Source organism: Simochromis diagramma, unplaced genomic scaffold (genome assembly GCF_900408965.1).
Source record: "Simochromis diagramma unplaced genomic scaffold, fSimDia1.1 OVJJ01000577.1, whole genome shotgun sequence".
Classification (NCBI taxonomy): domain Eukaryota; kingdom Metazoa; phylum Chordata; class Actinopteri; order Cichliformes; family Cichlidae; genus Simochromis; species Simochromis diagramma.
Window position 1 is genome coordinate 171,230 of NW_024387339.1, and position 22,629 is coordinate 193,858.

Here is a 22,629-nt window from a genome sequence, read left to right on the forward strand (position 1 = left end):
GTGACCTGAAGACAATATCACCACACTTGCCTGGCCCTGCACTGAGGATGTGAAACCTGGACTATGATAGCGAGGAAAACCACGACTATCGTGATGCGGTGGCCCTCCTGGTGTCTAAAGTTCAAGCCTGCAAACAAAATAAAGCTGAGCCTGTAGACGATTTTATCCACCGTAGGACGACACGGCAGGCTCCTCTGCTTCTATGTATGAACATCATCTGTGTGGCCATGTTTTCTGTGGATTGAGGCCTGACGTAGCAGCTGAAGTGAAACGCTCATAAGTGGGAGGACAAGAGGAGCCTCGCCTGGCAGAGCTGCGACGTGACGCCCATCATGCCCAAAACTGCCTGGATGAAAAGAAAGGCAGAAAAGAGGAGAAACAGAGCACCGTCCTGCATAATGCTGCATTAACAATGTACAAGACCGTAACACACCAGCGTGGAGTGACAGAGGGAAAGGGCGTGGCGGCAGCAGAAGGGGCACTCGAGGTCAAAAGCCAAATCGTCAAGATGCATGTATCACCTGCGGCCGGCACGGACGCTGGCACAAGAACTGCCCTAACCGAGACCAGACCCAAGGTGGACAACGCGAGGACCAGCAGCAGACTGAGGGGAGTGGGGCAGGACTCCAGGAGACGCTTCAGGCTGTCTGTGTGTGTTTTTGCATCACTTCCTTGATGCAAAAACACACACAGACACATGCTGACACAATGAAGAATGCTTCATTCTCAACTCAACTCAACAGCTCCTTCTTCCCCACTGCCATCAGACGCTGGAACAGCTGACCGATTTTAACAGTAATCATTTTTGCACATCAGGTCATCCCACATATCAAACCAGCATGTTAAGCTCATAGCTCTTTGCACATAAATCTGTTTAACACTTCAATTTTATTTATTCATGCTATTTGTATTTTATCTTATTTGTACGTAGTAACCAGCGTCTGTGTGTGGACAGCAGAGAAAGAATTTAATTGTACAGAGAAATGTTTTTTCTTTGTGCACATGACAATAAACGCTTTGAATCTTTGAATCTTGAACTCGACCGACAACAACGATCTGTCCTAAAGCGATGTGTATACTTAGTCGTGGAGGCCGCTACAAATGTCTGATTTATGTGCTCGAGTCAATGGACTGTTTCCACAGGACTGTGGAAGCGCTGGTATGGCTTCTGTCCTGTGGGGACAGGCAGGAACACTTTGTGTGTTTGAAACTTTTCCCACATCGCTGACATCAGTGTGGCTTCTCTCCAGTGTGGATAAGCAGGCGTCTCATCAACACATTGCTCACATCGATCTGGCTTTTCCCATCCAGTGACAGATTCATCTTCATTACTTTACTAGAATAAGCTGTCTGCTTACCTGTCCTGGTACAACCACACAACAAGGTCCACTGTGAGCTGTTGTTTCGTTTAGCATTTCACACAAAGCCTACAATTCACACTAGCAACATACTTTTACTTGAATGGTCTGGATGTGTCTCATGTTTTAAACTTTCTGCATATTCTGTTGTTTTAATTTCGGCGTACCTGCTTGAGAGGAATGAAATACACACAAAACACATCAAATCAAATGTGAGTTTTAGTCCAATTTATTTGTTTAATTATCACATCACTAATTAACAAGTAATCACAATAAATTTTTTTCCAAACCGAAAAATAAAATTCAAATTATGAAAAACAAACACACACACGCAAAAAACAAAACAAAAACAAGGAGGTTCTTCAAATGACAGAGTAAGTCTACCTAACACATCCCATAGTTTTTCAGCATGCTCTGCAGGTACAGTAGGTGTTCGTTAGCTAGTGTTACACTTGCATGTCAGGTGTGAGTGTGGCAGCGTTCGATGAAGCACTACGAGGCTCCTTGGACAGATTTCAGAGGAGCTTTTATTAAATAAGCCAAAATGTTAGCTACGGTTCATTTTCTCAGCCTCAAATAAGAACGTTTTAGGGTCTCTGCCCTCTGAGTGCCGTAACAGAGCGGCTAATAGGCTTTGATATGCAGAATGTCCAAATGACAGGCCTGTATGTGGACCTCTGTGCCCACTGTTATGCAGTGGCATGTGATTCAGGTGCATTAGCTTCATTCCCATTTAGCTTTATTCTTTTATTATATGAACCTGCAGAGGTCACTGTATGCTTACAGAAACGTTTCTCATCTCTTAGGACTGGGCTTGCAAGCATAATTTCATAGTGTGCAGACATACATGTGCGTGCACTATACATTTTGTTAAAAAGGCTGCAGTTAATTAAATAATTAAGCATATATACGTCAATGTTTCTAAATCGAGCTGCTGCCACAACTCCAAATAAAATCATCTGCTATAATATTTGAAAGACTTGAAGAAGTGCTGCACTGGGAGTCTCAATTCTGGGCGAGATGCAGTCTGTAAAAGTGGCTGTGACAAATTTGATATTTTACACCCTCCAATCAGATGAGCACGCCCCCCACAGAGCTACAGGAGTGCATACGTTGTGTCTTTACTGCACTTATATCTCAAAAGACATTCTTTACTTCGGTGGCCCCTTTCAATAAAAACAGGTAGACCTTTTTATTTTTGCAGTTCTTAAAAACAGCCATAATAGTTATGATTAAGGGTACTTAAGGGTACTTGGAAAACTCCCCACCAACCAACCCTGCTTGGTATCTACTTTGTTTACTTCTTATATTTTAGGGGCCATGAAGAGGACTACAGAGCACATCTGTACACCCGTGTAGTGGTAAGTAGAAACTCTGGGAGAAAAGCAAAGCTAGAAGAAGTTGGGACAGGCACAAGGAAGCTTTTTGCTAGAAGACAGCTGCTGCAGCGCAAACAAAGCAATTCAACTGCTTGATGACAGCTTTTATTAATGCGCCACCATCTGCATGTGAAACATTCCCAAAGACAATTCCAAAGACATTGGTTGACTTCCCGTCCCTGTACTTCTGTTAAAAATGACCAATGACTAAATCAATTAACAGCTGAAGAAGAAGAGAGAGGGCATGGGCATTCACACTACTGCAAAAGCTCACTCAGAATGAAGGATCACTTATTCCTCATTATTTCCACTCCATAAGTCAACCCTCGCTGATACACTCAAGCTTTAAGGTGCTAATTAATGTCATCAGAGCTTTTCTACAAATCACTGATTTTAGTGTCAGCTTGCACTGAAAACCTCTGTGTTTCTGTAGTTGGATGCTATTGCTAGGAAGAGCCTAATGAAGCTGAATTTGCATTTTGCTTTTTGGGAATTTTGCTACATTTGACAAAAACAATGACTTTGCAAACACAGACTGGAAACAACTGTGTGAGTAGTTCAAACGTAAGTACTGTTCTTCAGAAAACTGTCGGGTATACCTCAAACATTTTGGCAGTTACACGATGAGTTTCACCTCGCGGCGTCACAATGTTAGCTTAGATTATTGTGGCCAAAAGGATTAACAGCACTATTTCTTATTGTGATATCAACAGAAAATTACAAACAAACCTCTCATGCTAGTGAGGTAACATTTTCAAACATGGTAGCTACTGCTAGCTACCAGAAGCTTGTTAGCTTCTTTCAACGCATTGTTTTGGTTTTATAATTTGGAACTTTGCTGTTTTACTTCATTGTCATGAACCCTGTTTTCAGACACAACAGCAGACAGCTGTTTGCAGTTTTTAAAAAAAAGCACCAGATGGGAGGCAAGTACAGTTAGCAGCTGAGTGGTGAAAAAAGCTAGCCGTTAACTGTAGCATGTAGCAGCTAAAGAGTTGGTTGAGTCGGAGATAAAAAGAAAATGCTGTTCTTTTATTAAGCTAAGACGTATTACATGGACTGAAAAGGGCATGCTACGTTTGCTAACACGTTCCCCATCCTAACTTTATGAGATAATGTTTTGATCTATCATATTTTCATTTGCCAGTCAGTTAGATGTATGGTATCAGTTTCAGATGATACCCAGCCCTTGTTATATTACTTTAATGACTGCTGACAGAATCAGTTTGACAAAGCCAAAAGAGCAAACAAACAAACAAAAGAAACCCTCTTTAAATCCTGACAGTGGCTGACCTGTGTGTGTGTTTGAGCCACGGAGTTGGTGCGTACAAATCTGTGGTCAGCTGTGAAATTCAATCATGATTTTAAAAAGGGGAAACAAAGATTACAAACTGGTTCTTCCTCTCTGTTTCCTTTAAAACATAAATCAGCTAATCTCGACACTAATTGACCAAACCACAACACTTTCATAATGGACATCAGCCTTTAACCTAGAGTCATATTATCTGGCCATGCATTACAAAGGCAACATTTGATTACATTGCTACAATAGAAGAGGATAAAGCCACATCGTCCCCGCTGCTGTTCCAACAGGACACAGGAGTGTCAGCTGAAGCTTTAGCCAAATGCCAAACAACATGCTACCATGATCCTCACACACCTGAATGGGACAAGAAGCACTATCAGGAAAGGGTCACTTACAGGATTTCCTTTTAACAGCAGCACCAGGTTTCTCCTGGCATTTCCTTTCACTCCCTCTGAGCAGTTTTAGGTCAGAGCCTGGGTCAGCCTCATTCGCTGTACTTCAAAATGACAGGAGGCACATACGATACACACAGCTCCTTCGACTTCAGACATATTTCATATTTCCTCATCCACATTTGGGCTGCAGACTGAACTTCATCTTCCTCTATTACGTTTCAGAAACGTTCAGGTTACAGGCTTCTTGCTATTTTGCCATTAATAAAAAAAACAACCCTTTTCACGCTTCTAGCCACGCCTGCTTTTTCAACGTCCTCTCTCCCTCTGAATCTCTTTCGTCACTGTGTGTCTTGGTTTAGAAAAACCTGTGCGTGTTTCCAAGATTTTCTGATCAGACAAAAAAAAACGACCGCCTGTTGTATTGCTTATGCAGGAAGACACTATAAATAAATACAACTTTGTTTTAAAATCAATGAAGGAGGAAAGGAAAAAAAGAAAGACGCAAGAAATAAGATGAGCAGAACACCAAAGCTCATTTTTACACGATTTGTGTCACTCAAACACATCATCACAAACACAGAGAATAAAGAGTTAAACAGCCTACATGTTGTCTAGCTTTATTTTGTTTGTCAGCGCATTTATGGTAAGTGTTGCTGAAGAGAGAGAGGAGGAGACGGTGAGATGAGTTACTATGATGTCACTGAAGCAGAGAGTAAGTGGATGCAGGTAACAAACAGCCCCTAGAGTCACAAAGGAAAGAGAAGCCAGGGTTTCCATGCTGTTTAGTAGATGAGTGGAGTGATTTGCTGCTGACGCTGCTGTGGGTGCGGATGCTACTGGGGGAGGGTGATGGAGAGCACAGTCTGCCACAAGGCTGTGGGGTGAAGAGGATCCAAGCAAAAACCCAGAATGTGAGAAAACCTTACTGTGCCCTCGTTTCCCCTTCGCCTCTCACCAGGCACAGTCTACACAGTCACTCAGCCAAATCTAGCAGGGCGAGGGTGACGGCGCACAATCAGTGTGAGAGGAAAAGCATGATGGAACTACTCGATGGGTCAAAATGTAGCAATAGCAGGTTAGAGATATTAAGAGGGGTCACAAAGGTCACGATCCCTTTAAGGAGCTGCTGCGGTCGACCCCCTGGACCTCCACCTGGAGCTGCAGCGAGGAGGGGGCGGAGGGGGAGCTGACGCAGCCGACCGAAGCCAGCGACTCGATGAGGGAGACACTACGAGTTGTCGGTTGCTGTTGTTGTTGGTGGTAGTTGGTGTGTAGGGAATAAGAGGAGCCGTGTGGGTGGGGTCTGTTACTGTTGTTGTCCTGTGGGGCTAGCCAGGTGACGATGTCAGCGCCGTGGTCCGTGCGAGAGCGAGCATTCTCGCGGAAGTTGAGCTTGAAAGACTCAATCTAAAGCAGAAACGTTTGGGGGGAGGAGGGGAGGACAGGTAGGGAGAGGGGGAGAGAACAAGAACAAAGAAGGAAAACAGGAAAGACAAGGTGGGAGAGGGGGAGGCGGTGACGTTGAGGGGGGGAGTTGAAATGAGGAGGGCAGAGGGACAGCAGAATTAGATGCCTGTAAGATAAAAGATGGTGATGTGATCAGGAGCTTTGGACTGCAGACAGCACAACAATCAGACACTCGGCTCAGCAGGACAAGTAGATCAAACCTTTCCTGCCTCCTCCTGGTCCACTATGTGGGGATCCCACCCAAACTAACACACCAACACATACTTACTTGTCTCTGGGATGTGTGAGTCCAGAGCCTGGGGCTCCTGGAGGCCCTCACTATGACAGGGAGCCCCGTCCTTCAACCCATTCTTCAGGGCAGCGGGGCCCCCAGCCTGCCCTGGCTCGGAGCCTGGGGCCGGGGCAGGGCTGCCACTCAGGGGGTCCCCACTCCCCTCTGTTGCCTCCTGTGCCCCCTCAGCCTAGAAACACATAGCAGGATGTGTCAATTGGTGGGGATGGAACAACCTGGCTCCAAATCTCCATCATCATGGCTGAGACGTAAAACTATAAGTTTTAATTATTATTATAACTTTTTTGTGAACAGCAACATGAAGTTCTTCAAACAGCAGTTTATGAGTAATTTATTTAGACATTTTTGGATGACAAGAATTTGATTAATGCAGCTAGAAGGATGTGGAGCCAGACTGAGGTGAGGTATGGAAGCTCTGAAAGGTTCAGCGAGAAAAACGACTTAACCTACATTGCTGTCTTACGACTTAAAAACAGGTGGAAATAACAGATTTTGCCAGGATATTCTGTAAAATAGTCCTCAGACTTGTACAGGTTAGCATCTTCAGTGAAGGATCAGCGCTGGTGATGAGAGCTGGGTCTCCCCAGCAGGTGACTTATTTTCAGATGAAGCGTCCAAAAGGGAATCAATTCACGAGTGGAACCAGAAGTGTGCTCGTCCTTTCCCCAAAGATTCACCAGGTTACGAACCTGAAATTGTCCCTGATGGTCAGACTGTCAGTGAGAACTCCACTGCAGTGTCCTGAGTTAATGTGTGCAAACAGCTTTAGGAATGATCTCGGCAAAATCCTTGTTCCACCTGTTCCCCAGTGCTGCACTCTGAGGTAAAGTTACTGGATCAGTAATGGAAAGTGGATCCTTTCCCCTTTGGTTGGGAACTCAGAGCTTTCATAGTGGAAAAGAGATGGAAATACAAAAGACCCAAAAAACAACAACTTAAGAATACAATATTACAAATAACATCTGAGCATGCCCAATGAATGCAATGATAGAAATATAACTGAAAGTCAAACTCATCACCGAACAAAGCTGATGTAATGTGAAGGACACGTCTCTACAAAGTGCCAACATTAGCTTCTCCCAGTTAAATCCACTTTAAAACCCTTCTCCTCACACACAAGTTCTTTAATAATAAGGTTAAAGGTCAACCCAACAGAGCATTTCACTCTCACACTGCAGCCTTAGTCGTGGGTCCTACAGTTTTTGAAGTCGAGCTCTCAGCTTTCCTCTTCTGCTCCCAGTTTGGATCCATGAGCAGACTGTTGCTGACTGCTGATTTGGAGCTACATAATAAAACTGAATTGAATTGAACATTATTCTATCTTGGACGAATTTAATGTCACTGTAACAAGTTCTCCAAAAGCAAAAATCAAAACCTGTCAGAATGAACCAAAGAGGCCTGAACAGCTGGGAACACACTGAGAAATGAGCCAGGAAACAGTTTTCCCTTCCACGGAACGACCACAGGCAAGACGCCTAAGAGACTGTGTGTGTGTGTGTGTGTGTGTGTGTGTGTGTGTGTGTGTGTGTGTGTGTGTGTGTGTGTGCATTGTAATGAAGGAGCACATCACACAGAGCAGTAATAGACACTAAACATGGGATTGTGCAACGGTTGCAAAGGTTCAGGTTCTGCATAAATCTGGATTCTGCAGATGTAGACGGTGACACAGAATGGAAAAAGGGGAAACTGTATCCTTTCATTCCTTCCAAAATAAAGATACATTTTACAAAGCTGTGCAAATCAGTGCTAAAAATAGGCTCTCTTATTTTGATGTTTGTTCTATTCGTAGCAATGATCACGAAGATCACGATGACCGGGCAAGCAAACTAGTGAATGAGGATGAAGATGTGACGATGTGGTGACCATGAAACAGACAGGCTGCCATAGGCTGAGGGGACAGGTGACATCATTATCATTTGATGAACTGGTGAATTTATATCCATTCTTTTATGTAACATGAACATTTTGAACGTTTTCAGTTTTTATTAAAAAACCAAAACCAAAAAATGGGCCCTTTATCTGTCACGGCTGCTTTCTGTGTCTCTGAATGTGCTGGGGGAGCATCCAGACGCTTTCACAACAGCAAGCTCAGGAGACAGGAAGCTGGCTGCAGGGAGGAGGGTTCGAGGCCGGTGTGTGAGGCCATCCCACCTTACATGTCATTACCAACAGAGGCCGAACAAGACCAATGGAAAAAGCCAGAGTCTTCATTTTTTGCCCCGATACACAAGTAATCCCACGATGTAACACATTTTTAAATACTAACATGCAGACGCATGCAGACCGGAAGGAACTGAATTCACAACAGTGTCCTTCAGACAGAGGTCAGGGTTAGAGGGCGATGCTGCGAGACACCAGATGCAAAGCAGTTTTAGAAGGTTCTGATGTTACATGTCAGTGATTTTCAGGATGGGATTTTTTCATAAATTATTATTTTATTCTGATTATTCTTCTGATGAAATGATCCTACGTCTGTGAGAGTGAAGCCAAGACAGAAGAAACCAACACAATCCTGAAGAAGCAGGTTTGGTCTTTTTTAAACTTAAATTCAGTTGTGACTGTTTATTGAAATGTCCTTGCTTCGCCCTGTGAGGAGAAGTTGATTTATGTCGACTTGAGCTCCCAGAACATAAACTCCACAACAGTTGTTGTCTACAAGCTACAAGCAAAGTTAGCCTTGAGACCAGGGCTGATGCTCCTGCCTCAAGTCTTACTTCTGGATTCATATCTGCCTGGATCCTGTGCCCTGCTGACAGTGGACAGCTCACACAAAAAGCTGTGAAACTGAACTGCAGCTTTCATACATAAGGTTAAAAAATCTATATTGTTCTTATTTTATTCATTTATCACAAGTGTCGTTAGTCTCATGAGGGGATTTAGAAACACGGGTGCAGTCACTTCATTTTAATACCAAGAGTGTTTTTTTCACCGTTAAATATGGATGAAATCAGCAGAAAACTGTGTGTCAGTTTGCATGATTGAAATATTCTCTTTATTTTGGGCCTTGAGAGGGTAAATCGGAGGTTGTTTTTTTAACCAAACCCAGTTCGTCGGTAAGTTAAATGTATTTATTTGGCACTTTCCACAGATACAAATCACAAAGTGCTTCACAATACAACCAGAAATATAAATAATAATGTAAAACATTAATAGACTATGTGCACGTTAGCATATGCTACTTCCGGTGCGGAAACTCCTGTGGGGAGCTTTGTTTCCGGTGTCCTATTCGCGCCTGGTTTACGGTCCAAAACAAGTTAAGCAAATGAATGAATCAAACGGCGATTTACATTTCTATAGATGTGTCGGGCATTTACCCAATATATCTGTAAATGATGCTCATCGACTTGTCGATATTTTTCCCCCCGCGCCTCAGAGCAAAAGAGAAAAGGGATTCAAATGTTATATTTCTCGGCTGTCCCTCGTTTATCGCGGGTGTTATGTTCTAAAAATAACCAGCGATAGGTGAAATCAATTAGCCACTTTTATTTTTTGACGGTACAAAACGTTTGGTGGACATCGTGGACATACAGCGCTGCACTGCAGAGTCACACTGCTAACGATCGATGCAGCGATTCTGTACTATACAGGAGAGACGTCACGGAGGAGATCGTCAGCAGCGATCAGGACGCAGGACACAATGTGACGTAAAGAAAAAATAAGCATGCAAACTTGCACTAAAAAAATCTGCGAAACAGCAGGTGAAAGGTGAACCGCGTTATAGCGAGGGACCGCTGTAATTTTGAAGGTAAGTCACAACATACCCTTCGTACATACTAATGTATAGAAACCGTTACCAGCAATCATTCATTTTTTGTGTGGCTTTTTTTCACGGTTTGTTAACATGCTGTGTGTGTGTGTACTTGACTAGCTGATCTCGACATAACGGGGAAACATCTGGTTTGACTATTCTTCAGCTGTAGTTTGAATGCTGAACATTTGCCTGTTTAAATCATAAGACCAGTCACTATACAGAGATGTGCTTCTGCTGCAGTGATGCAGTTCTGCTTGTGTTGAGTGATGTAAACAACTGATCGATCTAAACTCTTTAAACGTCAAAATTGATCATTAGATTTTTTGTGACACAACAGCGGTGAGTGTTCCCACCTTCTGCTCTTTGTAACTTAACGCCATCTTTCCGTTTTCGAGTTTTGGACATGATTTTGGAGGATATCTTCGCAGTAGCGATTGACCGCAAAGTAAAGCTACCGGAAATGCACAACCCCACATCCGGTCTCAAACCAGGAAGTTAGCATTGTCTCGTGCACATAGTCAATTAAAAGCTTGTTTGTATAGAAATGTCTTCAGCTGCTTTTTTAAAGAGTCGATGGAGTCTGTACAGCGTAAAGACAACAGAGCTCCACAGCCTTGGTGCCCGGGACCAACAGTGACCTCTGACCTGACGACCTAAGTGCTCAGCAGGTCAGAGATAAACTGGGGAGCCTCACCGTGCAGAGCTCTAACAGATAAAACTACAATTTTAAAATGAAACCTAAAATTTACTGACAACCAATGAAGAGAAGTCAAAACTGGAGTAATGTGTGAGCTGTTTGTGCCGCAGCGTTCTGTACTGAAGGTCTGCTTTGGGTTGTAACACTAGTGAATAGCAGGTGGGCGGGGCTTCTCTGCTTCCAGTCAGAGATGACCATGACGAGGTCATGTACCCTGTCGCTGACATCCAGAACCACTTTTGTTACTTTGTTTAATATGAGCAATGTAATGTAAATGGATCCCACTTTAAGTTGTGCAGCTGGATTTGTAAAAGTATTTCCGTACTGGGAGGATGAGAGTGTGTTAGTGCTGTAATGTAAGGATAAAGGCCATTAACGCCATTTTTGGACATAAATTTAAAAAAACGTTTCTTTGTTTTTTCTGTCGTGTTGTACCAAACCCTGACTCACCAGTTGTCCTTCATATTAACTGTAACTGTTGTTACAGCGCTACTTTCTTTATTCATGAAAGCGAGTCACCCCAGCTGCAGCTGGCGCTCATCGTTTTCACTCTTTAGTTTGTTGACTGATCAGAAACAGTTCAGTGGATTCAGAGGGACGTAAACACAGCGTGCACGGCTGTGGCTCGCGATCTCACCTTGATGTTTCCTCCTCCAGGTGAATGGCTCACATTGTCCATGGAGCCCACTTTGGACTGAGCCTTTTCCCTAAAGTTCACTTTGTGAGACTCGATCTTCACATCGCCGCCTCCTGCAACACACACATGTACGCAGATGCAAGCTTGTGCAGTCACAGACAGCCTGTAGTGCTGATGTATTGATTCATTGTTGTTGTTTTATGACTGCAAACTCAGAGCACACAGGTTTAGCTCACCAGGCTTGTGCTTAAGGTTGTCCTTGGAGCCCAGCTTTGACGTCACCTTACTGACGTCCACCTTCTTGTTGAGAATCTGCACCTGTTGAATGTCACAAATGTTTCTTCTTTAATCCACAGATTCATGTAAAAATGCTCGACTGGGGTTGAATAAAAGGACCAATCAGAAAAAAGAAACCTAACGTCCTGATTATACTTTGAGTTACCAGCATCAGGACAAACAGCACGCTGAACAAACCGCATCTTCTAGTTTCTTCGTCCATGTTGTAGAAAAATGTTTTTTTGTGAAATATGTTTGTGCTAAACCCACGACAGAGACTAAAGGGAGGAGCTTGGCACAGCATCATTGCAGGAAACCAGAAACCCCAGATTTCTCTCAGTGATTTTGTCCTTACAGAACCAAGACAGCCAATCAGAGGGCAGAGGCTCCTGTTGGGTTGAGTAGGGTTTAGTAGGTTAGTGGGAGGGCGGGACAACACAAGACAACTTTAAGGAAGCGAGCGGGAGTGTGAAGCAGGTTCTGGGGAGGGGCTTGTACCTAAGCTTGGCCAGCATGCCAACAACTACAAAGCTCCATTTTCCAGCCAAGAGCAGCATTTACGTTACGAACATCGTCTTACATTTCTCTTCCTTACACTGTGCTTCTCTTACAGCATTTCATCTGTGGCCTTCCCTTCATTCGAGCCATTTTAATGGGCTCTAAATATCAGACTAACTGGCCGGGACATGTGGGCTCTGGTTGTGGGCCAGACAGTACTTACATTCCCTCCACCAGGAACATGCTTCATATTGTCCTTGGAGCCCAAGCGAGATGTGACGTGGCTGAAGTCCAGCTTTTTGGAGACTATCTGAACCTATATGGACACAGCATAGCAGCAAGAGGGGAGCAGAGAAGAGCGAGGGAAAAGAGGGGAGGAGATGATAGAGGAGAGGTGAGGTAGAACAGAAGCAGAAACGAGAAGAGAAAGTGCAGGGAGGAAGAAGTCACCATCACAGGTAGGGTTAGAAAGGAAAGGATAGAAGGTGCAGCGAGGTTCTCTTTAGCTAAACATAGCCGGTCGTTCAGCATCGCTGCTGTTTAAATAAGATGGAAACAGAGCACCAGGAGAAAAGGACAGCTGAAGGCCCCAAAGAGCACACCGAACCTGCTTTATGAAGCGCACACATGCAGCACAGCATACAGACGTGAACGTCTCGGACCCTCATTAAACTCTTTAAACGGAGACGCTGCCGCACACGTTGGTTAGCTGAACTAAACATACACCAAGAATTAAAACACACATATTATTTACAATACGTCAGGTTAGACTGCTAGACCCAACACACACATTCTGCATCCAAATGAGTTTAGTACGGTGGCCCTGAGAGGTCAAACACACCTTAACAAAACAACAGTAGACAGAAAAATGCAAAAGCTCATGAAACACAGCAGACGTCGAATAAAACACGTGAAAAATAGAAGAAATGCAGAAATAGCTAAAAACTAAATCACAAAGGAAAACAGAAGCGTTTCTGGGGACACGAGAAGTGACAAGCTAACAGGCTAAAGGGCTAAAGGGCTAAAGGTCAACATGTATCTACAGTATTATATGAAACACATCGATAAAACACACCTGCACCTCCCTCACAGCACCGATGAGTCCTCTGCTTCTATTAAGCATGTTTGAATGTTACTTGTAATGAGTGCAGTTCATTTTGTTTTGTGTCCCAGAAACACTCGTGTTTTGTTTCTGATTTAATTTTAAGCTTTTGCTGCAGTTTTTCCTACAATTGTTGTTTTTTATTCAACTTGTGTTTTTTGGTGTTTTTCTATTTGTTTTGTCACCCTGACCTTCAATAAGACGGAGACAAAAGAAGAAGAGCAACAAGCTGAAAAGTTGAAAGGTCCATAGATGACGTCTGTAGCTGTCTGGGTCCAGAACATAGTTTGGTTGCACTGCAGTCTGTGAGCTCAGTAAGCACGTTCCTGATGAATTTATGCTGTAAACATCTATTTTTAAAGTCCCACTAAACACAGCATGGTGTTCATGTGTAAATTATGATCAGTGGGTGGACCCACACTGGCCATGCCCATCGTTTATATACAGCCTATGGTAATGATCACACGTACCAATCATGTGCAGTTGACTGTGTCCATGTGTGACTGATCTTTATCTGGACTTCAGTGACTCGGATGCCCGTTAACAGTTAACATTTAAATGAGTTAAGGTCAAAGAATAATTCGTGTGCTTCTATCACTTTTGTAATGCAATGAACCTGAGAAAAATGCATTTAGACTCCCTGGATGGTGTATGGATCATAACACGTTTGGAATTGAACGTTTTATCTTTGTCCACAAACTACAGATTTAGACTGGGAGAGCAGCGGCTTGCTTCAAACAGCTTCTCTGCATTGTGTTAACTCACAAGCTGCTTCAAACCCCAGGCCAAGGTTAATTATCTTGGTTAATTAATGAGCAGAGGGTTCAAATTTAATTACAAATTAACCATAAATAATCCGATAACTAATTTCCCCACAGACACGTCTGATGCCCGTGTTGGGAGAAACTGAGAGAACAGGAGGCGTGTGCAATTTCAAGAGCCTCCAGTATACTGGCTAGCCTGCTCTTGTGCTCTCACTGGGTCGAGTTATTAAAAAAACAACAGAAATGAGAAGCAGAGAAAGGCAACCGGAAAATATATCAACAGAAAAGAGGGTCATGGTGGGAGGATGGAGAGGGAACTCACTTTGCCCTGGCTGCTTTCTTTGGAGGTGAAACCCCTGCTCTGAGAGGAAGGAGGCACCTGGGGAGACAAGTCCACACAGGGTCAACAACAACACCTCGTTAAAAAACACAGGAGGAGGAGGTCAGAGTGCAGAGATTGTTTGGAAGCACAGCGGTGAAGGTAAGGAGTGAGGGGACAAAAGAAGGAGGGGAGCGAGGAAGAGTGGAGAGCACATGCACAAGCAGAACCCGATCAACCCGATCGACTCCACAGTACTCAGTGCTCTGCTGTCTCATTTACACCATCGGACTGTGAAACCAGGGCAACAACAGAACCAATGAATGAAATGGCATTTTTCAAATGATCATTTAAGGTTAATTTTCTGTGTTACTGCAAATTAATCAGCTTTTGTCCATCAAGTAAATGTTAGACTTCCTGTAGCAACGACCCCCTGATCTCATATCTTAGCTGTTATTTTGTTGACATTCACAGAAAACTACACGAGACCAGTGTCGTAAACCTTTTCAACATCCATCCGCTTTCTAAAGAGCCTTGATGGAAGTTGTGTGTCTACAATGACAGTAGATGTACATGCAGAGGAAATCCCACGCAAAACAACAAACACAGTGAAAAAGAGAAGAAGCAGAACCATGGGGACCATTTTACTTCAGTGAGTGAGCTGATAGGCTTTAGTGGGTTGGACAGGTAGGAACCCACAAGAGGTCAGCGTCAGATGTGAAATCAGAGTTGCACAGTCCACTTCCTGTTAGTCCATGTGCAGTCGGTGTCAGAGAGCACATGCCACACTCATACAGCGGTGAAGACCTACCTTCCCTCCTCCGGGCTGGTGCTTCATGTTGTCCGTAGAGCCGATCTTGGAGCGGACGTTGCGGACATCGGGAGCTGTGGCGGGGCGAGCTGTGCTCCGGGAAGCGGTGGTCGCTGTGGTTGAAGAGGCGGCCCGCGGGGCGCGGGGCACCGGGGGCTTCTTCTCTGGCCCCGTGCCTGCGGCGGAAGATGGCGTTGCTGGTTTGGCTGCTGTGGTTCGTGTGCGGGAGGCAGTGGTGGTGGTGGTGGAGGCAGTGCTGCGGGTGGTGGTGGTCTTAGGCTTGCTTGAGTCAGCTAAAGGGAGAAAATAATTATACAGAGCTTTATAGATCTCTCTGCCAAACTGGAGTTATGATCGCAGCTTTTTCAAACCAGACTTAGAAAAAAAAAAAGAGGGTAAAAAAGCAAAATAAAATATGGTGGGCATGCATATCGAAGGCAGGAGCCCCCGGACGACACAGCCCCTGGGATCCCCGAGACACACAAACCACTCCACCACGTTAGGTAGCGATTCACGGACGCTATACCAGTCTGAGGTGGTGAAGAGAGAGCTGAGAGTGAAAGCAAAGCTCCCACTTTACCTGTCGATCTACGGCCCTACCCTCACCTACGGTCACCAGCTGTGGGTAGTGACCGGAAGGATGAGATCGCGGGTACTCTCCCTTACAGATGGGTGAGAGGGTGAGAAGTTCAACCATCTGGGAGGGCTCAACTGGAAAGGAGCCAGTTGAGGTGGTTCGAGCATCTGACGAGGTGACCCTGAATTTCTGAGCAGCAGTGTATAAATACTGCTACAAGCCGACTTCCTGTCTTTATTGTGAGCTAGGATAATCACCTCTGGCTTTATATTTAATGCACAGCTCTTAATGTAAAGCTCTTGGTTATTTCCAATGATGTTAAACTCTCCGTTAAGCATCTTAAAGACGCGTTTTCAGGAAGACTAAGAGTTTCGACATTATTGCTCCGCGTCTTCTCAAAGACGCATGAGGGGTAATAACAAACACACAACGCTGCCCGTTATCAACCTTAGCATAAAAACCTAAAATTAACATTACAGAAAAATATACAGCGGTGCAAAAACCCGTCTGCATGCTTTTCTCTGGTACACAGTCACCACACGTATCTTTGAAGTGAGGGAGAGACGCTTTTAAAGGGGAGATATTCAAACACCATTGATTTTCAGTGCTGTAATCCTCTCTGAGTAAAGACACTTTAGCTCCAGCATCCTAAGCCAGCCTGCACTGATGCAGTGCAACATTTGCACCAATTCAAATCTGTCAGTTCACACACTTTGGGCTGGACTGTATGCCAACTCTTCTTTCAGAGCGCTGAGGCATCCTGGACCACGTGTCCTGCTGTCAGTCCTCCCCGAGAGCCTGTCGGATATCTCCGGCTCCCGTTAAGACATATTTAACGGAGGAAATCCTCCCCCTCGCCTTCATGTTTCTAAAGAGTAATTTGACTTTCTGCATGAACCCTGGCAGATTAGACGAGCTGAGGCTGCATCAGCAAAGAGCTGCAAACTCCTGTCAACAGCAAGGGGACAGTAATCCACAGGCTGCTGCGGTGAAGGTTTTTAACTCTCCAGAGCCTTTCAGCAGTAAAGCCTCCCTCTGCATAAGCCTGCCCAGCATTGTCACGGTCGGACACAATGAGTGCGTTCTGGTGTCGCAGTCCTGCTGACAGCTCTCCTGGTGCCAAAACAAACTACTCTGTCAACAGCAGGAGAAAAGCCACAAACGCACAGGAAGAGACAGACTGAGGCGAAGTGAGGAGAGGATTACAGAGAAGAAGAAACAGGAGAGAAACATATGCAAAGAGACGGCACAGATGGGAGGGGGCACTGCGGAGTACCACGGGATCCTTTCCCTCATCACATCAATACCAACTGCAATACAACTGTCTGTATCTACACTGGACTGTGCAGTACTTTAACTAAAGTATTGTCCCATCTTGAGAACAGAACATGCACCACAGTGTCGACCCCCGAGCGGTCGAGCTGTACACAGTGGCTTCAGTACACCTGTTCAACAGCTTGTTAATGCAGATAACTAACTGAAAGCACTTAGCCAAGCAGGTATGGTCAAGATGACCAGCTGAAGTTTAAACTGAGAATCAGAATGTGGAGAAAAATGATCGACTGTGACCTTGAACCTGGCTGTCGGTGCCAGACGGGTTGGCCTTTATAGAGACCGGTCTGAAAAATGCAGAAGACCACACCTCATATCAGCAACGAACACAAAACAGGCTACAGTTCACACGAGCTCACAAACAGACTGTACAACAACCTGGTGTGATGAGCCTGAGAAGGGTCAGGATTAAACTACAGGTGTACACAGCATCAAAGGTCGGATCCATACGTATCAGCGGTTCACAGCTGAAGCACATTCTGCTCTTCGCGTTAGCTTTCTGAGCTGGGATGTGGAGCAGGAGATCTGTATGATGCTGTCATCTAAAAAAGGACAAAGCCCTCTGAGGAGCGTTTCCAGCTGAACCTTGTTGAATCTGTGCCATAAAGAGTTAAAGTGCTGTAACCCAAACAGAACCCGAGCCCGTACTCGCTGCACTCCGCTGATTAGTGGGCGTGTTTTACTCGTCTGTGCCACGTGTCAGAAGACTCGGTAGCTCTAAGGTGGCACAGGCAGACTCTCACTGCACCCATATATATAAGGATAGTTCTGCTCAACCCCATCACACCTGAGTCCTCATCCTTTATTTTCTCCAACAGTCCTAACTGCATACACTTCATTGTGACTCCGTCTTAGTCTATTTTTACCTTCTTTAGCTTTAATACTTGTTTGTTTGTTTACCATATGTTTTTGTTGCACTAATATAAGGTGACCTTGAGGGTCTTTAAAGGTGCCTATAAATAAACTGTATTATTATTATTATTATTAAACGTATTATCTGCAAGTCTTAGAATGACCGAACAACAAACATGTGCTTACACATGTACTAACAAAGGAAAATAAACAGACTACACGCAGGCGTCTGAGCCAGCCCGAGAGAATATAACTAATACTCTGAGCGAGGCCTAATGAAACTGCTCTGCTCGTACTAACGACAAAGTCAAAGTCTAATAAGGTCGGACACTGTAGTGGTTTCTACCTGTCGAAGTCCTCGGGGCGCTGGGTTTCTTCTCTTCTCCTGGTTTGCTGTCTGTCTTAGAGGCTAAAAAGAAAATGTTTAAACCTTTGTCAGTCGTGTAATTTATCAACACAATAAATAAACCGAGTGTAAAGAAAGCCACACACATACCCAGAGGCTTTCTGGCTGCAGCAGTGGTAGTGGTGCGAGTAGATCCTGCCGTGCGCACTGGTGCAGTGGTTTTACTGGCTGCTGTGCCAGCAGACGTGTTTCTGCTGGCAGAACCTGTTTGATTTGAGGCAGCAGTGCTGGACTTTGTCACTAGGGGGCGCTTCTCTGTTGTTGTCTGAAAAGAAAGAGAAAAATAAATCTGGGCGAGGTAATATGTCATCCAGGAAGAGAGAGAAGAAACGAATGAATATGGGCAAGCATCTGCGGAGGGATATCAAATCAACAAAACGGGCAGCAGCAAATTAGGTCACAAAGCATCTTCAGTGTGCCTGGATGTTGTGATCAGTCCAGGCAAATGTTCGCTGGCCTCACTGAGATATTCAGGTCAAAGATTTTGCCCCAATTGGCGGAAGATATGGACCCAAAGCCCTCAACGATGGTTACACATTTCACTCAGCAGCGTGTTTGCCTCTTGTAACCCTCAGAGCAGGCTAACCTTCACATTCAGCCGAGCCGTCCTGCAACATGAGTCACCCTGCACCCCTGCAGCTCCATCAGGGCTGCTAATATGTTGTTGGTGCAACAGTGTTTACCTTTAAGGAGCTCAGCAGAAGAGGCTGACAGAAGGTTGACTGCTCTTTTTGGGGAACAAGGCATTAAAGTGGACAAGCCAATTAATAAATGGAACTTTTTATTCTATTTTATTGCCAACTCACAACAACATTTGACCCGAGGTGCTTTATATTGTAAGGTAAAGACCCTACAATAATACAAAAGGCCAACAATCATATGACCCCCTATGAACAAGCACTTGGTGACAGTGGGAAGGAAAAACTCCCTTTTAACAGGAAGAACCCTCCAGCAGTCCCAGGCTCAGGGAGGGGCGGGGCCATTAGCCATGAAAGGTTAGTGTCACAGCTTCGTCCTGACATAATATCAGTTCCATATACAGACAAACTAATTCTTATAACTGCATGTTTGCAGCTCCTGCGGTGGATAAAAACCAATATCTGCATAGTTATTATAAAAACCACTCGTGTGTTTGTCTGAATTCAACACATTTTCATATAACACAGACGGCTACAGTAACACACTCCTGTTCATTCAAACGAGAGGCACAGCTAAATGTTTCAGCGTGTTTAACCCTCTTGGCTTTTTCCTGCATTTCCAGCTCACAAACTTTACATGCATTAACATTTTCACCGTCTCTGTGAGCCTGTGCACGCAAACAGACCAGATGGCAAAGATTCATGACCAAGGGGGAAACAGACGGTTGTTAGAAACTCCGCTGATCCTAACTTTAGTTAGAAAAAGCCGAAGAAGTAAGAAATCTGTTGTCCTGATCGATGTGGATGAGGTTTAATAAAATCACTTCAAAACATAAGAAGGATTCATTGTGATGACGTCAATCGTGCAGCTCTGTGTAACTGAGCAGGCTGCTGCCGCTGACCGCTTCCTGTTAGCTAAAACTTACCTTGGGTTTAAGCTCACGTGTCGTGCTGGTGGAGGATGATGTGAGGCGGCTGGCAGAAGTGGTGGAGGGTCGCTTAGACCCTGCAGCTGTTGTGGAAGGTGCTTTAGCTGTGGTTGTTTTTTTGTCTGTAGTGTGGGGGGTGGAGGTGGCGACAGAGGATACGGGACGCTTAGTCAGGCCTGGAGCAGGACCAGCAGCACCTGCAGTGCTCGGGCGCATTTTGGCAGCTGCGCTTGGTTTGGTTGCCCCGGCAGCAGGCTGCGATGCAGGACCAACACGCAGGAGATGGATGGATGATGGATGGAGGGTAAAACCAAGGAAACCAAGGAAAATGGATAAAATTAACAAAAATGGATGGTAACAGGAGCAGGGTCAAGCAGCACAAGCAGCAATTACATCACAAAGTCACAAAAAGTGAGAACAAAAAACCAGAAAACAAAAACAACTAACACTTAGCATTTACTCTGTCGCTTCAAGGCAGTAAACAAACACAACCAGGACAGACGCTTAGGCAGCATGCACGCTCGGTTTTTAAAATGCGCTCATGCCATCCTGTCCGCTCCCACGCTGCACGTCTCAGATGCTTTCAGCCATCATGTCCGTATTCAGCCTGATGTTTATTAGCAGTTTGGATGATTTATGATGTAAGATGCAAACTGCCGTGAAATCGTACACTGCTATCATTTCGACTTGTTACCGCATTACTGTAGCGTGCCAACATTTAGGTATTACATTTGAAATTCCACCCTGAGTGGGGCGTTACCCTCGCTGTGATGTTTTAAACTGTGATACTAAAACAGTGTTTTATCAGAATGATCCTAAGCATACGTCAGGAGCAACATTTCACTCTTACACCTTCCACTGATCCCTACCTTGGTCTTCCTGTCTGCCAGCTCTTTGCTTGGTGTTGAAATGCTTCCATTGGCTGAGGGTTTGGTAGGTTTCTTCGCCTTGTCTCCGTCTGCCTTTGCAGCCTTGTCCTTCTTCTCGTCTTTCTTCTCAACCGTCTTTTTGTCTTCCTGGGTTTTGTCCGGCTTCTCTTCCTTCTGTGTTGTTTTTTCCACCGGCTTCTCAGACGGCTTCGCCGCCTCACCGTCTTTCTCCGTCTTCTTGGCCTCGCCTGCGTCAGCCTTTTCTGTCTTGGCGTCTTCCAGCTCCGCTGTCGCCTTTGTCTCCGTGTCGGCCTTCTTCTCTGTCTGGTCACAGCTGGTCTCGAGCTTGACGGATGTCGGCTGTTGCTCTGGGGTCTTTTCCACTTTGTTGATGTGCTGCTCTTTGCCGTCCTTCATTTCTGTGATCTCGGGCTTCTCTGTGGTCTTGTTCTCTGCTTTGTCCTCCACTTTGGACACGTTGGACTTGTCATTTTGTGCAATTTTGTCCACATTCTGTGCTTTCTCGACGTCAGCCTCCAGCTTTTCTGTAGCCTCCACTTTTTCTTCTTTCTCTGTCTTCTCTGCTTTATTTATCTCTGATTTGTCTGACAATTCTTCTGCTTTCACGTCATCCTCTTTCTCAGGCTTTTGTTGCACAGGCGGCACTTTCTCTGTTTCCATTTCTTTTTCAGGCTCCCTTTGTTTTTCATCCACCTTTTCTATCAGTTTTTCTGCCTCCTTTTGATTTCTATCCACCTTCTCTTCCTGTTTCTCTGCCTCCTTCATTTTGTCTTTTTCTCCCTCTTCCTCCACCTTAACCGGACTCTCACTGCTCGTGAACTCAACCTTTACACTCTTCTGCTCGACTTTATCCACAGGGTCAAACAGGTCCACCTTCTTCACACTCTCCTCCTTCTTCTCCTCCTTCTTCTCCTCCTTCTTCTCCTCCTTCTCCTCCTCCTTCTTCTCTGTCATTTCTGATTTTACTGAAAAGAAAAATGACAAAAATGTTTTTTTAAATAAAATGACAGTCAATAATAGCAGAGTTCATTCAAACAGTTACGCAGTCCCACAAGAACAAGCTCAGGCTCAGGACAGAAACTAGGAATTCACCACAGACTGCAGGCTCATGTAAATCTGTCCACAGCGCATAAAGAGAACCAACAAACATCTCTGCTGTTGGTTCAAAGCTGCAGCTTCTCACTGAATCCTCCGGCCACACCGACACAGAGATCACAGTAAATACTGTAGAACAAAAGAAATCTGTTTTTAACTTTAGTGCTGGTTTACTTTTACTGGACAAACTGGACGAAAGCACAAAAATATGTGATTTGATTCCACGACACAAGCTCTGAGGGAAGTGAGCCTCTTACACAAGTTAAAATAAAAACCGAACTCCAGCTTTTAAGTTCACTGGTGAGGAAGTTACTGTGTTTATGAACAAAACATGAAAAGAGATCATCACAGAAGCAAACATGCATCTGAAAACCGACTTCACCGAGCAGTAAAAACAAACTCATTCACGGGTTATAGTAACTTCCTGTTTTATTTTGACAGTAACCTTTAATTGTGCATTCTGTTTCACTTCCTGTCTTTGCTCTTTTCCTGCCCTTGTGATTGTCTCGTCTGTTACTCTGCTCTGTGCTCCCCGACTATCATTGTGTCAGCTTATCCAACCTGTCCTGCGTTTCCCTCCTATCAGCTTCCAGTGGATTCACCTTTAAAGGGAATTTTCATTGGGAAGTGACTTTTTCAAAAAGCTTATATATGTAGAATTTCCAGTTTTACACCTTCCCACCTGTTGTGCCAGTCCTTCACAGTCCACCACCAGCAAATGAACATTTTGAAAAGGTTCATAAACGGAAGCTTTTGTTTGGTTTTTGTTTTAAAGACAGATCTCTTTGGTTTGGTTAAAAAACAAAATCTTAGGTCTGTTTGTTTGATATGTTATTTTTGTTTAAGCGTTCGACAGAC

At 44.5% G+C, this 22,629-nt stretch overlaps 1 protein-coding gene across 7 annotated transcripts in view; it reads right to left on the reverse strand.

The window, feature by feature from the left end:
• Positions 1-1,571: 1,571 nt before the first annotated feature.
• Positions 1,572-22,629, reverse strand: part of LOC120718212 (microtubule-associated protein 4) — a 117,742-nt gene continuing 96,684 nt past the window's right edge. For 4 of the 7 annotated variants that reach the window (XM_040006643.1, XM_040006641.1, XM_040006644.1 and 1 more), the window contains 11 exons: positions 20,656-21,641; positions 19,784-20,041; positions 18,310-18,484; positions 18,160-18,222; positions 15,053-15,345; positions 14,245-14,301; positions 12,280-12,372; positions 11,519-11,600; positions 11,283-11,395; positions 6,174-6,366; positions 5,857-6,011 (listed from right to left, as the gene is read on the reverse strand). In XM_040006643.1, coding sequence (XP_039862577.1) covers positions 6,004-6,011; positions 6,174-6,366; positions 11,283-11,395; positions 11,519-11,600; positions 12,280-12,372; positions 14,245-14,301; positions 15,053-15,345; positions 18,160-18,222; positions 18,310-18,484; positions 19,784-20,041; positions 20,656-21,641 — 2,321 coding nt within the window. In that variant the 3' untranslated portion in view covers positions 5,857-6,003. The other 3 variants (XM_040006642.1, XM_040006645.1, XM_040006646.1) reach the window with 3 other exon arrangements.